General features: G+C 36.9%; 1 protein-coding gene across 1 annotated transcript in view; it reads left to right on the top strand.

Annotated features, from left to right (window-relative positions):
* The window catches only part of LOC105466651 (structural maintenance of chromosomes 3), a 39,020-nt gene extending 26,397 nt beyond the window's left edge, over positions 1–12,623 (top strand). Inside the window, exons 19-29 of the mRNA XM_071069157.1 lie at positions 3,087–3,239; positions 5,180–5,331; positions 6,681–6,839; positions 7,781–7,888; positions 8,362–8,470; positions 8,980–9,227; positions 9,311–9,523; positions 9,812–10,003; positions 10,160–10,337; positions 10,520–10,626; positions 11,574–12,623. Coding sequence (XP_070925258.1) covers positions 3,087–3,239; positions 5,180–5,331; positions 6,681–6,839; positions 7,781–7,888; positions 8,362–8,470; positions 8,980–9,227; positions 9,311–9,523; positions 9,812–10,003; positions 10,160–10,337; positions 10,520–10,626; positions 11,574–11,645 — 1,691 coding nt within the window. The 3' untranslated portion in view covers positions 11,646–12,623. The remainder of the gene's footprint in view (positions 1–3,086; positions 3,240–5,179; positions 5,332–6,680; positions 6,840–7,780; positions 7,889–8,361; positions 8,471–8,979; positions 9,228–9,310; positions 9,524–9,811; positions 10,004–10,159; positions 10,338–10,519; positions 10,627–11,573) is intronic.
* The last annotated feature ends 2,101 nt before the right edge of the window (positions 12,624–14,724 follow it).

Here is a 14,724-nt window from a genome sequence, read left to right as displayed (position 1 = left end):
CTCCGGAGGCTGAGGCAGGAGAATGGCGTGAACCCGGGAGGCAGAGCTTGCAGTGAGCCGAGATCGCGCCACTGCACTCCAGTCTGGGCGACAGAGCGAGACTCCGTCTCAAAAAAAAAAAAAAAAAAAAAACGAAGATTTGCTGGGTGTGGTGGTGTGCACCTGTAGTCCCAGCTACTCAGGAGGCTGGGGCAGGAGAATCGCTTGAACGCGGGAGGCAGTGGTTGCAGTGAGCCGAGATCACGCCACTGCACTCCAGCCTGGGTGACAGAGTGAGACTGTCTCAAAAAACAGAGAGACATATAATCTGTGTAATATGTCACTTGAGCTATATGCATGTCTGATGAATATATCTTAACAGTATTTTGGAGGGATTCTGGTTTTGAGAGTATTCGAAAAATTCATCCTTTGCCTTTGGCCGGGTGTGATGGCTCACATCTGTAACCCCAGCACTTTGGGAAGCCGAGGCAAGTGGATCACTTGATGCCGGGAATTCAAGACTAGCCTAGCCAGCATGGTGAAACCCCATCTCTACTAAAAATACAAAAAATTAGCTGGGTGTGGTGGTGTGCGCCTGTAATCCCAACTACTCAGGAGGCTGAGGCATGAGAGTGGCTTAAATGTGGGAGGCAGAGGGTGCAGTGAGCCAAGATCACACCCTTGTACTCCAGCCTGGGTGATAGAGCAAGACCCTGTCTCAAAAAAAAGAAAAGAAACATTTATTTTCAATTATTTTATCGTTTTTTAAATAATTGGTTTGTTCAATTAAGAGTCCAGACAGGGTTTGTACTTGATACTTAGTTGATGTCTCTGAAATGTAATCATTTGGTATGTAGCAGGGGTTCTTAACCTTTTTTGCAGTGTGGACTGCTTTGGCTATTTGAAGCCTCTGGATACTTCCTCACTATTTTTTTTTTTTTTTTTTTTTTACTTTTTTTCTTTTCTACAGCAAAAGCCACATTCAACACAATTTTTAATGCTTAGAATAAAATACTTTGGATCACAAAGATGTATTGGCAAGATTATTTTAAAAAATATAATTCTTTGGCTGGGCGTGGTGGCTCACGCCTGTAATCCCAGCACTTTGGGAGGCCGAGGTGGGTGGATCACGAGGTCAGGAGATCGAGACCATCCTGGCTAACACGGTGAAACTCCGTCTCTACTAAAAATACAAAATATTAGCCGGGCGTAGGGGCGGGCGCCTGTAGTCCCAGCTACTTGGGAGGCTGAGGCAGGAGAATGGTGTGAACCTGGGAGGTGGAGCTTGCAGTGAGCCGAGATTGTGCCACTGCACTCCAGTCTGGGAGACACAGTGAGACTCTGTCTCAAAAAAAAAATAATAATATTCTTTAATGTATTCAAAAAACAATATTTAGTAGTGGGTCTAATAACTACCATAAGTTTGAAGTACTGATACATGTAAACTATTTTGAGATCTGATAAGTGTAATCTAATATGAAAATAGCTCTTCTTTTGGTAAAGTCACAGGTACTAATACTACTACTGTGGTTCTTGTCCTGTTCATTATAGAAGGAAATGTTAAATCATTTTGAGGTTAATAAAAATAAAGATGTAAATTTTTTTCCTATTCGAATCAGAGATCTTCTGAATTTTATCTTTGGAATTCAGGTTAAGAATCCTCCAGTATATAAGTTTACCTGCCCTCAATTTTTTTTTTTTTCTCTTTATTTGTTAAAGAAAGCAGGTAAACCCGTCTCCCTCCAAGCTTTGTTTCTGTATATGTACATTTTGTTGTGGTTTTGAACCATCTGAGAATAAGTAAAACATGACACTTCATCTCTAAAATTTAAGCATGCATCTCCTAACAATAAGAACATTCTTTTGTATTCCACAGTATCATTGTTACACCTAAGAAATTTAACATTAACCTAATATCTTCTAAAAGTATCCATATTCAAGCTTTGTTTTTCTAAAATATTTTTCTATGTAGGATTCAATCAAGTATGCATGTAGTGTCTTCTCTTTAGATTCTTTAAATATAAGACAGTTACTCCTCCCTTCTCCCCACCTAGAAAAATCCAGAAAAGTTCCATTTTCTGGATTTGTCTTCTTGCTTCCTCATCGTTTATTGTTGACATGAATGTATATACTTATGGTGTCATATAATGTGTCTCATTGTTAGCGATACTAGGTTTGATCACCTGTAGATCTCTCCATTGTAAAGGTACCCCTTTTGCCCCTTTGTAGTTTAATAATATGTGAGATTATTCTTCAAGACTACATGAATGTCAGGTTCTCCCAACAACTTTACCAGTTGCTTTAGCACCTTTGTTGACTCTTGCCTGAATCAGTTATTACACTGGGAGATTAAAAATGGTGATTCTTGAATTCTGTTATTGCTACTGCATTTATTAGCTGTCACTCTTCTGTAGAGAAGAGTCTCCACTTTTCATTTTTTTAAAAGTATCACTGTGATTCATAGATTATTTTTTAAAAAATAAAATGTGTTATTATACTGGTATTATTATTTTGATGCTCAAATTTTCCTAAATAGGGCCAGTGGAAATTTCAGGCTAGGTCCTGTGTCCTACTAATATGTCCTTATTAGTCTTCAATACTTCCTTGCTCTCTGGTAGATGTTCAGGTTCAACTGCGAGTTTTTGTCTGAAAAAAAAAAACCAAAAACTGCGAGTTTTGTCTGGACACAGTGGCTTGACCCTGTAATCCCAGATGCTTGAGAGGCTGAAGCAGGAGGGTCACTTGAGGCCGGAAGTTTGAGAACCACCTGGGCACATAGCAAGACCTGGCCTCTACAAAAAAGGTGTGGTGGTACACACCTGTCCTAGCCACTCAGGAGGCTGAAGCAGGAGGATCACTTGAATCCAGGAGTTTGAGGCTGCAGTGAGCTGTGGCCACAGCACTGCACTCCAGCCTGAGCAAGAGAGTAAGACTCTGTCTCAAAAAAAAGGAAATTTTAGCATTGAAATGCAGTTTTTTCAGGGAGGTTTAAATTCTTTTCAATTCTCATTATGTACTTAAAGCCTGCAGGTTAGTTTTTTTCATTATAAGTCAATTTATCATTGAATAAAAGTTATACAGACCTATCACATATGTTTTGTTTATAGGTGACCAGGTCAGTCATCGAGGTGCTCTAACTGGGGGTTATTATGACACAAGGAAGTCTCGACTTGAATTGCAGAAAGATGTTAGAAAAGCAGAAGAAGAACTAGGCGAACTTGAAGCAAAGCTCAATGAAAACCTGCGCAGAAATATTGAAAATATCTTTTTGTTTTGTGCATAATGATATTGTGGGGAAAGAACTGTGTTTTGGTTGCCATATATAATCTTTTGTTTTTTCACATATATATTAAAACTTTGTGTTTTAAGTTCAGGGCTTATGTTTGTTTAGCTTTTGAAGACTAAAAGCTATTTTAATGATTGTTTAAGTGTTAAGTAGCTAATACCATCAAGTCACTTGGAAGAAAAGAACCCATAGAACACCAAAATACAGGTTGTATCAGGCAAAGAAAGAGGAAACTGAGAAGGATCAGTTAGTGAATTGTATAAGGAAAACCTTGGTAGTGTTGATTTTTTTCTTGTTAAATTTATGTAAGCAAGAGATAATGTTTTAAGGAAGAGAGTGAGAGGCATCAGTAATGTTACATACTGCTTAGAAGTCAAATATGTAAGGACCAGCAGTTCATTGTACTTGTGTGGTGGCACAGGCCTGTAGTCCCAGCTACCTGGGAGGCTGAGGCAGGAAGATCACTTGAGCCTGGGAGGTGGAGGTTGCAGTGAGCTGAGATCGCACCACTGCACTCCAGTCTGGGTGACAAAGTGAGACCCTGTCTCAAAAAAAAAAAAGGGGGGGGTGGCAGGGGAGGGTGAAAAATGTTAGATTTTACTGTCTTGAAGTTATTTGGTGCAAATTTAATGTCAGTGGAGGAAATGGCTGTCAGATAACCAAGTCTGAGTAACCATAGTCGTTAGTTCAGTTCACAAATGAAACAATTGTGTATGTGGATTTTCTTAAAATCACCATGGTGCTTTGGTATAAGACAAAAGTACTTTATGTGTGCTTTCCATTTCGCCAAACAAGTTGAAAAATATAGGTACTTGAGCATCAAGAATAGATACAAAGTTAGTGGTTTTTACTGCTTCAAGTGAAACTGGCATTTTTTTTTTGATTTTTTATTTTTTTTATTATTTATTTATTTATTTATTTATTTATTTTTTGAGACGGAGTCTTGCTCTGTCGCCCAGGCTGGAGTGCAGTGGCCAGATCTCAGCTCACTGCAAGCTCCGCCTCCCGGGTTCATGCCATTCTCCTGCCTCAGCCTCCCGTGTAGCTGGGACTATAGGCGCCTGCCACCTCGCCCGGCTAGTTTTTTGTATTTTTTAGTAGAGACGGGGTTTCACCGTGTTAGCCAGGATGGTCTCGATCTCCTGACCTCGTGATCCGCCCGTCTTGGCCTCCCAAAGTGCTGGGATTACAGGCGTGAGCCACCGCGCCCGGCTGTCAAGAATAGATACAAAGTTAGTGGTTTTTACTGCTTCAAGTGAAACTGGCATTTTTTAAAAACTGCAGATACATACCTTCTGTGCCATCAGTGCAAGCACAGAAAAATAAAAATAAGCACCTGAGCTTTGACCTTGTAGGGGTCTGCATATTCACACTTTAAAGAACTGCCTGAATTTGGCAAGATGTTGACACAGAGTATGGGGAAATACTGAGGAAAAGGAGGATGTTGACAGTGTGTACCAGCTGTCTTCCTGTGTTTGATAATCCAGCTAGATTGAATTATTTCTTCCACATATGGTAAGAACTACTCTTCATACATAAACCCTTAACATAGTGCCTTAAGCATAGTAACAGTAAACATTTGTTGAATGAAAAGATACTTAAAAGTATGTAATATTGTTAGATTTACCTAGCCTCCTTTATGGTTTTCCAAGAATTTGTTTTGTATAGCTTTTAGTAAAACAGTATACATGTTATTCTGAGAGTGAAATGGTGGGGTGTGAAATGTTTCAAGCTTCTTTATGATTGAACGCATTTTGGGTAATACAGTTCAGCATTGTTTTGGTCCATAAATTTGAGGACATGAATGTTATTTGGGGGTAAAGAAAAGGAAGGGATATATGGTGTTGTGTCTAAAAAGAATTCAGAACATGATACATTTACCACCTGGAGATAATTTTCCTTAGCCTTGTATATGGATTAATAATGAAATTGATCAGTTGATGAACCAAATGCAACAGATTGAGACCCAGCAAAGGAAATTTAAAGCATCTAGAGATAGCATATTATCAGAAATGAAGATGCTAAAAGAGAAGAGGCAGCAGTCAGAGAAAACCTTCATGCCTAAGGTTCGTAAGTATATCTTTGGTTATAGACCAACTGTTACAGATTAATGTGGATCATACATTATATGGGTTATCCTTGAATTTTATGCTTCATTTTTGTTTGGACCCATACTTTTTTTTTTTTTGAAGACAGAGTCTCACTCTGTCTCGCCCTCGCCCAGGCTGCAGTGCAGTGTGTGTTCTCAGCTCACTGCAGCCTCCACCTCCTGGGTTCAAGCGATTTTCCTGCCTCAGCCTCCTGAGGATCTGGGACTACAGACGTGCACCACCACATCCGGCTAATTTTGTGTTTTTAGTAGAGATGAGGTTTCACCATGTTGGCCAGGCTGGTCTCAAACTCCTGACCTCAGGTGATCCGCCTGCCTTGCCCTCTCAAAGTACTGGAATTACAGGTGTGAACCACTGTGCCCAGGCTGGACCCATACTTTTGGATGTCTGCATCTGTTTTACCATTCTTAAACCCATGAATACCCAGAGTCTCCTGTTGTTGGCACGTTCAAACTTTCCACCTGCATTGAACAAATAGGCATTTGAAGCTATGACATAACTGTCTGATGGTCAGTTTTTGTCAGTAACCATTTTTATCTGAAGCACAGTGGAATTAGCTGAATATTTGATTCCATTTTGTCCAGACTGTATTAAAATTAGAAAGCAAACTTATGTGATAGTATGTTATTGGTCTCATAAACTTGACAGTTTTGACCAATCTTTTACGTAGTATAATACTGAAACTACAAAGAGCTTAAAAAAAAAAAAAAAAACAAGATGTGCCTGCAATTGTACCATCCCAACACATTCTGACAACTTTTGGGTTTTTTTGGGATGGAGTCTCGCCCTGTCACCTAGGCTGGAGTGCAATGGCATGATCTCGGCTCACTGCAACCTCTGCCTTCCGGATTCAAGTGATTCTCCTGCCTCGGTCTCCCGAGTAGCTGGGATTACAGGCACACGCCTCCATACCCAGCTAATTTTTGTATTTTTAGTAGAGACGGGTTTCACCATGTTGGCCAGGCTCATCTCAAACTCTGGACCTCGTGATCCACCCGCCTTGGCCTCCCAAAGTGCTGGGATAACAGGTGTGAGCCACCGTGCCCGGCAACTTTTTGTTATAGTATGCCTGAAGATTTTTGTATAGTTTAATCATGGAATATGATCTGGCCCATCCTGCCCCACCTATACTATTACATCGTATGTTTTTTGTTGCTAGAGTCCTAATTACCACATTAATAAGCACCTAATATTTGAGTTATGTCTTTGTATTTAGCTCAGATCAAATATAGATTGTTTTAAAATTTTCACTATAAGTAATCCAGAGGCTAATACCTTACTAATAAACGGATAACGTCATATAGCAACGTAGCTTACAGAGTTTGGAGGCAAGCTTGCATGCTATGGAGTCTACCAGAGAATCATTGAAAGCAGAACTGGGAACTGATTTGCTTTCTCAACTGAGTTTGGAAGATCAGAAGAGAGTAGATGCACTGAATGATGAGATTCGTCAACTTCAGCAGGTAAATACATGGCTGACTGGAAAAAAAATTCATTAGTAATTGGCTATTGTGAAAAGTGCCTTTCTTGCTAACTAGGGGAATATGAAAGAAAAGAACTGAGAAAATATTAAAATGAGGCTTGGACTTTTAATACCCATAGGAGTAAATAAGATTTTGTTTTTCTAAACCATTCTAGCTAGGTTAGGATTATACAAGAAATTTTCATTTCCTTACAGTTTAGTTAATTAGCATTACTTATTAGTTGTAAGTATTGCTATTAGTAAGTTTGAGCTTGTTAAGACTTACCATATTTATCTTACTACCTTTACATATTTAATATTTTAATTAAACATTTGAATTGATTTTTTTTTTTTTTTTTTTTTGAGACGATTCTTGCTCTGTCGCCCAGGCTGGAGTGCAGTGGCACGATCTCAGCTCACTGCAAGCTCCACCTCCCGAGTTCACACCATTCTCCTGCCTCAGCCTCCGAGTAGCTGGGACTACAGGCGCCAGCCACCACGCCTAATTTTTTTTTTTTTTTTTTTTCAGTAGAGACGGAGTTTCACCGTGTTAGCCAGGATGGTCTCGATCTCCTGACCTTGTGATCTGCCCGCCTCGGCCTCCCAAAGTGCTGGGATTACAGGCTTGAGCCACCGTGCCCAGCCTTTAGTAGATTTTTAAAACTGCATAGATGTAAACCACCAACACTGATTCTAAAAAATGAAAAGCAGTTAAAGAAACCGTTTTTGACAGCAAGCATTACAAAAAGAGCCAGCCACAAACATTTAACATTATGAATTGATAAGAGAAAAATGAAGAAAGTATAGGGCTTTTTTGAAGAATATAATGTATTAAACTTCATTTCAGCTCAATGTGAGCACAAGTACTAGAGAGGACAGCAGATGAGCACTCTTCCTGTGTGTGAAATGTACATGCTTATGTAGACTTTTTCTTAATTCTAGGAAAACAGACAGTTGCTAAATGAAAGAATTAAATTAGAAGGTATTATTACTCGAGTAGAGACTTATCTCAATGAGAATCTGAGAAAACGCTTGGACCAAGTAGAACAGGTGTGTATGTGTTTTTTTTTTTTAAGGGCTCCTTGGTGGCCATGACCTACTGCAAGTGGTTATATCAGAGGCTCTGATTGAAAGCAAGGGCTTTGGGGACAGAAAGCTTAGTGTCTGTGGGCCTTGGGTTGGAATTCTGCCACCTAGTGTGTGATTTTGGACAAGTCGCTTACTATTTCTAAGCCTCAGTTTCTTGTGTAAATTAAATATTATCATAGTTGTTTTATATAATTGCCATCGTGGCACATTCTAAGTACTTAGTAAATGTTATAGTTTTTCAGTGGTGTTTAGATGCTTAGAAATTTTCTAGTAATTATGTCTTTTTCTTCCCTTTAATGGATACATTAAGTATATTTCTAATTATATGAAGTATTTATATTTTTTGGTTTTCTTGAATGTTCAGACAATAGCTGTAGAAAATGTTGGCAGTCATAACATTTGAAACTAATGGAATTTACATTTTTTTATTATAGGAACTTAATGAGCTGAGAGAGACAGAAGGGGGTACTGTTCTCACTGCCACAACATCAGAACTTGAAGCCATCAATAAAAGAGTAAAAGACACTATGGCACGATCAGAAGGTGAATTTTTATGTAGTAAAATTTTGTTTACATACATGTTTTATAAAATTGTTTACTGCAGAATAAAATGTCCAAATAGGCAGAAGCATATACTAATGATTTTTTGTTTTCCATTATAAACAATGTATAGTGAATGGAATTTAGTAAGTTGACTATAAATAGGAAGTTTTTACTGAAATGTTTGTGACAATTGAGACTATAAATGATTCATTTTGATAAAATATGAAATACTTGACTCAAGTTTCTCTTATCACTTAGTTGCTAATAACTTTAGTTTATAAGCATTAACATTGAATAATGAAAATTATATATTTGAGTGACATATATATACTTCTAATTTTGTACTGATTTAAGTGGTTCATAAATGTTCACAGAAAATTTTAAACCCTGACAAAAACCTAAAACCTATTTTGGTAGGTTTGATCATAAAAATCTTTACTCAAATAACGCTGTAACACTGGCTTTAAACTAGATATTATAGCCTAATTTTGTTTTTCCCCCCATCTTAGATTTGGACAATTCCATTGATAAAACAGAAGCTGGAATTAAGGAGCTTCAGAAGAGTATGGAGCGCTGGAAAAATATGGAAAAAGAACATATGGATGCTATAAATCATGATACTAAAGAACTGGAAAAGATGACAAATCGGCAAGGCATGCTATTGAAGAAGAAAGAGGAGTGTATGAAGAAAATTCGAGAACTTGGATCACTTCCCCAGGAAGCATTTGAAAAGTACCAGACACTGAGCCTCAAACAGGTTGGTTTTAAAATTTGAAGTCTTGTTAACAAATTGCTTGGTATGTAAATTTATTTATATGAATACATATTTTCTCTTTTTAGTTGTTTCGAAAACTTGAGCAGTGCAACACAGAATTAAAGAAGTACAGCCATGTTAACAAAAAGGCTTTGGATCAGTTTGTAAATTTCTCAGAGCAGAAAGAAAAGTTAATAAAGCGACAAGAAGAGTTAGATAGGGGTTACAAATCGATCATGGAGCTGATGAATGTACTTGAACTTCGGAAATACGAAGCTATTCAGTTAACTTTCAAACAGGTATGTTTTGCTTTGTAGTAAAAATATACACAGGACAAAAGCTTCAGCTCTTACTCAGTTTGTAAAGATTTTAAAGCTTTTTTCCTCATTAACAGGTGAATCTAATACATGTGAACAAATCTAGCATATAGGTTTACAGTAACTTGAATGTTTTACACAGCCTTTAGAAGGATCCAGTCTGTTATCCTTGTTAAGATTAAAAAATAATTGGTAGCTTTTAAATATTTTACTTGTTAATATATAATTCTACCTAAGCAAAATTTATATTTCAGTCTTTTTTTTTTTAAGGTATCCAAGAACTTCAGTGAAGTATTCCAGAAGTTAGTACCTGGTGGCAAAGCTACTTTGGTGATGAAGAAAGGAGATGTGGAGGGCAGTCAGTCTCAAGATGAAGGAGAAGGGAGCGGTGAGAGTGAGAGGGGTTCTGGCTCACAAAGCAGTGTCCCATCAGTTGACCAGTTTACTGGAGTTGGAATTAGGGTAAAATACCTTTATATTCCATTTTCCTCAGAGCATTACCATAATAGAATTTATAGTATCTTTTGCATATCTGATTGGTGCATTATATGCAAGTTACTTTTGGAAGATGGTGGTGGTTCTACCCTTTAGGATATTAACTCATGTGTTTATTCTTAGGTGTCATTTACAGGAAAACAAGGTGAAATGAGAGAAATGCAACAGCTTTCAGGTGGACAGAAATCCTTGGTAGCTCTTGCTCTGATTTTTGCCATTCAGAAATGTGACCCAGCTCCATTTTACTTGTTTGATGAGATTGACCAGGCTCTGGATGCTCAGCACAGAAAGGCTGTGTCAGGTACAGTTCAGTACAGTTTTGGTTTTGTATTTAACAATAAGCTGGTAATATTTGCTGATACATGTATGAAAAAATCAAACTCAGGCAGTTTTGAATTTTAGTAAGAGTAAAGATAGTTGCTTTTTAAATTTTCAGCTCTGCTGAAAAGAGAAATTTGTTAAAGCACTATTTCCTTTTTACAGATATGATTATGGAACTTGCTGTACATGCTCAGTTTATTACAACTACTTTTAGGCCTGAACTGCTTGAGTCAGCTGACAAATTCTATGGTGTAAAGTTCAGAAATAAGGTAATTTTTTAAGTTTGTAATTAATTTGTTGAATTCTGATTTTATGTTAAATAGTGAAAGAAAACTTAGAAAGTCTTTGCTTATCTGAGTTTAGCAAACTTATCTAAGTTTAGCAAACTTATCTAAGTTTGCTAAAACTTAGAAAGTCTTTGTCTTTTTAAAGAAAAAACTTTTCCTTCAAATAACTATGAAGTTTAGCAATAGTTTATGGCATTGCATTCGTTTTATTTTCATTGGCATTAGCAAACCATATCTTTCTATCCAGTCTATTCAGTGCTTCTGTAATGCACAATCTTTAACAATTACATATGTTCATTTGTATGGACTGCATAGCTCTTCCTGGGTGTCTTCCCAACCTTAACATTATTGATGAAATAGCAAAGTAATAGAAAGTGAACAAAAGGTAGTTTAGATGTTTAGGCATGGTATTTCTTCAGAGCATTAAAATACATATTTTTTAAATCCATGCATTGAACACCACTGTAAATAAAGGTTTTATAAGTCAGTTCTTCAGAATTATTTTACTTCATATGTAAAATATAGGTGATAGGCTGTGCGCAGTGGCTGACGCCTGTAATCCCAGCACTTTGGGAGGCCAAGGCAGGTGGATCACCAGGTCAGGAGTTTGAGACCAGCCTGGCCAGTATGGAGAAACCCTGTCTCTACTAAAAATACGAAATTAGCTGGGCATGGTGGTGTGAGCCTGTAGTCCCAGCTACTTGGGAGGCTGAGGCAGAAGAATTGCTTGAATTTGGGAGGCGGAGGTTGCAGTGAGCCAAGATCGTGCCACTGCACTCCAGCCTAGGCGACAAGAGCAAGACTCCATCTCAAAAAAAAAAAAAAAAAAAAGAAAAATTTAAAAATGTAGGTGATGGGCTGTATATATTACCCTATACAATGCAAACAGATGTATTTAACAGATTTTGTTTTTAACATTTATTCTTCAGGTTAGTCATATTGATGTGATCACAGCAGAGATGGCCAAAGACTTTGTAGAAGATGATACCACACATGGTTAATTGGAAAATACTACCTACTGGTTTGGGAGATGTGTATAGTAATGATTCTCATACCCAGGAACTGTGAATTTAAACCTAAATATTTGGCCATTATTAATAGTTTTCAGACTTAAAGCATCATAGTCCTTTTATATTTGTCTTTGTATTTTATAAGATACTCTGTAATGTCATGTTTGTACTTATAGTTTAAGAATTTTATTTCCTGTACAACTTTTTGTAAAATGTCCTGCTATTTTAAATCTTTTGAAACATGCTAAATATTCTTTCCTAATTGTTTTATCACTTATACTGCCTTTTTTATAGCTTCAATTAAATAATTGGTTTATGACTAATTTAGTGTTTTATGTGGCTTTTCATTTGTCATAGTCTTTTCCAGTGAGAACACTAATCAGATTGGATGTAAGGCCTCATTTTAACTTAATCACCTCTTTAAAAGGCCTGTCTCCAAATACAGTTACATTTGAGGTATTGAGGGTTAGGACTTCAACATGTGAATTTGGGAAGGGAAGCACAAAATCAGCCCCTACCAACCATAGTATATTTATCATTGATATATTGCTATCAACTAAACTCAAGATTTCATTCAGATTTGACTAGTTTTTCTACTAAGGCCCTTTTCCTTTTGTAGGATCCCACAGAGGATACTACATTACATTTACTTACATCTCTTCTAGTCTGTGAGAGTTTCTGTCATTGTTTATTATATCTTGACAATTTTGAGGAATATTCAGATGTTTTGTAGAATGTCCCTCAAATTGGGTTTGATATTTTTCTCATGGTTAGATTGGGGCTAATACCACAGAAGTGAAGTATTCTCATTACCTCATATAATAGTACATATTAACATGCTTGATCACTGATGATATTTACCTCGATCACCTACCCAACCTTGTATTTGCCAGTTTTCTTCATTGTGAGGTTACATTTTTTCCCCTTTCCGTACTCTTCTTTGAAAGTAGGTCTTTTTTTTTTTTTTTTTTTTTTTTTTGAGACGGAGTCTTGCTCTGTCGCCCAGGCTGGAGTGCAGTGGCCGGATCTCAGCTCACTGCAAGCTCCGCCTCCCGGGTTTACGCCGTTCTCCTGCCTCAGCCTCCCGAGTAGCTGGGACTACAGGCGCCCGCCACCTCGCCCGGCTAGTTTTTTTGTATTTTTTAGTAGAGACGGGGTTTCACTGTGTTAGCCGGGATCGTCTCTCGATCTCCTGGCCTCGTGATCCGCCCGTCTCAGCCTCCCAAAGTGCTGGGATTACAGGCTTGAGCCACCGCGCCCGGCCTGAAAGTAGGTCTTGAAGTGCAGCCCTCACTGTGGGTCTCCTGTGACCCTGGAAGACTACCTTAATAGTCCTTGTAGCTTTTTGTAGATTGACATTTTCCACATAGACAGTCATGTCATTTGCAAGAAAGAGGCAGTTTTATTTCTTCCTTTTGAAATATTTACCTTTAATTTCTTTTTCTTGTTGATTTCCCCTGGCCTCAGTTTATACTTTTTATCTGTAGGAGAATTTGTTAGGAGCTACTCTTCCATCATTGGAAACCAGAAATACCTAGAGAGATACTTTTAAAATAAAGAAATAGTAATGGGACTTTAAATCGAATTTTAAAATGTGTGTTTACTTTGGGTTTTCATTTTGACTGAATCTTTAGAGTTTAAATGTTCGGTGTATTATTTATACTTTATAGCTTTGCTGTAATATAACTGATCTATAATAGATAATTTGGTATATGTTCTATCTACGATTCCATTCAAAGGGTTATGTAACTAGAATATCTTTCTAGTATTTCTACCATTTTTCTTACACATTTCCCCAAGAATTTTTCTTAAACATCTACCTAAGAATATTCATCATGAATGCTTGGTGTATAGTTTATAATTTGTAGATTTCCTCTGATATGACCAACCCCTTATAATACAGAATTTGGTGTAAGGTAAGTTCCAAGATTCAATTCAAAGGATGTTACAGACATAGCATCATTCTAAAACTTAATATTATTATTAAGTGTTTCCCAAAAGATATTAGTATGATGAAATGCCAGTAAATTTATAATAATAAAGCACCTAATAATGAAACAAATTTTTGTAAAAGCCTATATTCTTTGCGATATCTTAGTCATGAGTTGTTAATTCTAATGAAACTGAATAGAAAAATGTGACAATCCTGAGCATACTTAACCCAGAAACTTAGAAGGACAGACATTTACCCAAGGAGTTAGCCAATGATGCATAAAATCTAAGTGCTTCTCTTTGGCTGGAGAGTCCTTTCCTCAGAGTAGTACTGATTCTTCCACTTGCAGATTTTGTTAATACTGTTACAAATGCATTACATTCACCATAGTGGAATTGAAGAACATATATTTTAAGAGATGAGGGGTCTCATCCCATCACCCAGGCTGGAGTGCAGTGGCAGGATCACAGCTCACTGCAATCTTGAACTCCTGGGCTCAGGTGATCTTCCACTTTGGCCTGTCAATATTAATATTTTGGGGCATTTCCTTCAAATCTTCATAAAAAGTTTTGTGGTTTATTTTTATGTTTATTCTAGGTGCATAATTTTATATCTTAGATTTTTAATTTAGTAATACAGTATAAAATATTGCTGTTTTAATGCTTTGGAAACAAAATTTTAATAGGCATATGCTATTCTGTCAAGTAGAAGTAGCATAATTAACTATCCCACTGGATTGTTTTCTTTTGGCTAAAGTACCAAAAATGAATTTAAAAAATCAACACTTTTATACATAAAACTCCCAAAATTTAGGATTATTTTCCCAGCTTAGAGTCCTAGAAGTCAGTGTGAATATTTGTAAGGATTTTTATTTACTTTTTATGCTGTTTTTGAAAAAGATGTAAAACATGAAATGGTTAATATGTAGGTTAAGGATTTGTCTACTCAAAATTAGTGAAAAAGTAATTTTATAAAATGATGCAATTTATAGAAATAATTTTACTGTGAATAATATAGTCAGTAGAAAATGGAGAAATAGAAAGGGAGGATTCCTTTTTTAAAAGTAAGCAATAGCAAACTTGTCTTTGGAAATATTTAGTTAATTCTTAAAAAGTGTTTCTCTTTTAATAACTCTCG

Source organism: Macaca nemestrina, chromosome 9 (genome assembly GCF_043159975.1).
Source record: "Macaca nemestrina isolate mMacNem1 chromosome 9, mMacNem.hap1, whole genome shotgun sequence".
In the NCBI taxonomy this organism is placed as follows: domain Eukaryota; kingdom Metazoa; phylum Chordata; class Mammalia; order Primates; family Cercopithecidae; genus Macaca; species Macaca nemestrina.
The sequence above is the reverse complement of the archived record's forward strand: the minus strand, read 5'-3'. Positions and strand labels throughout refer to the sequence as shown.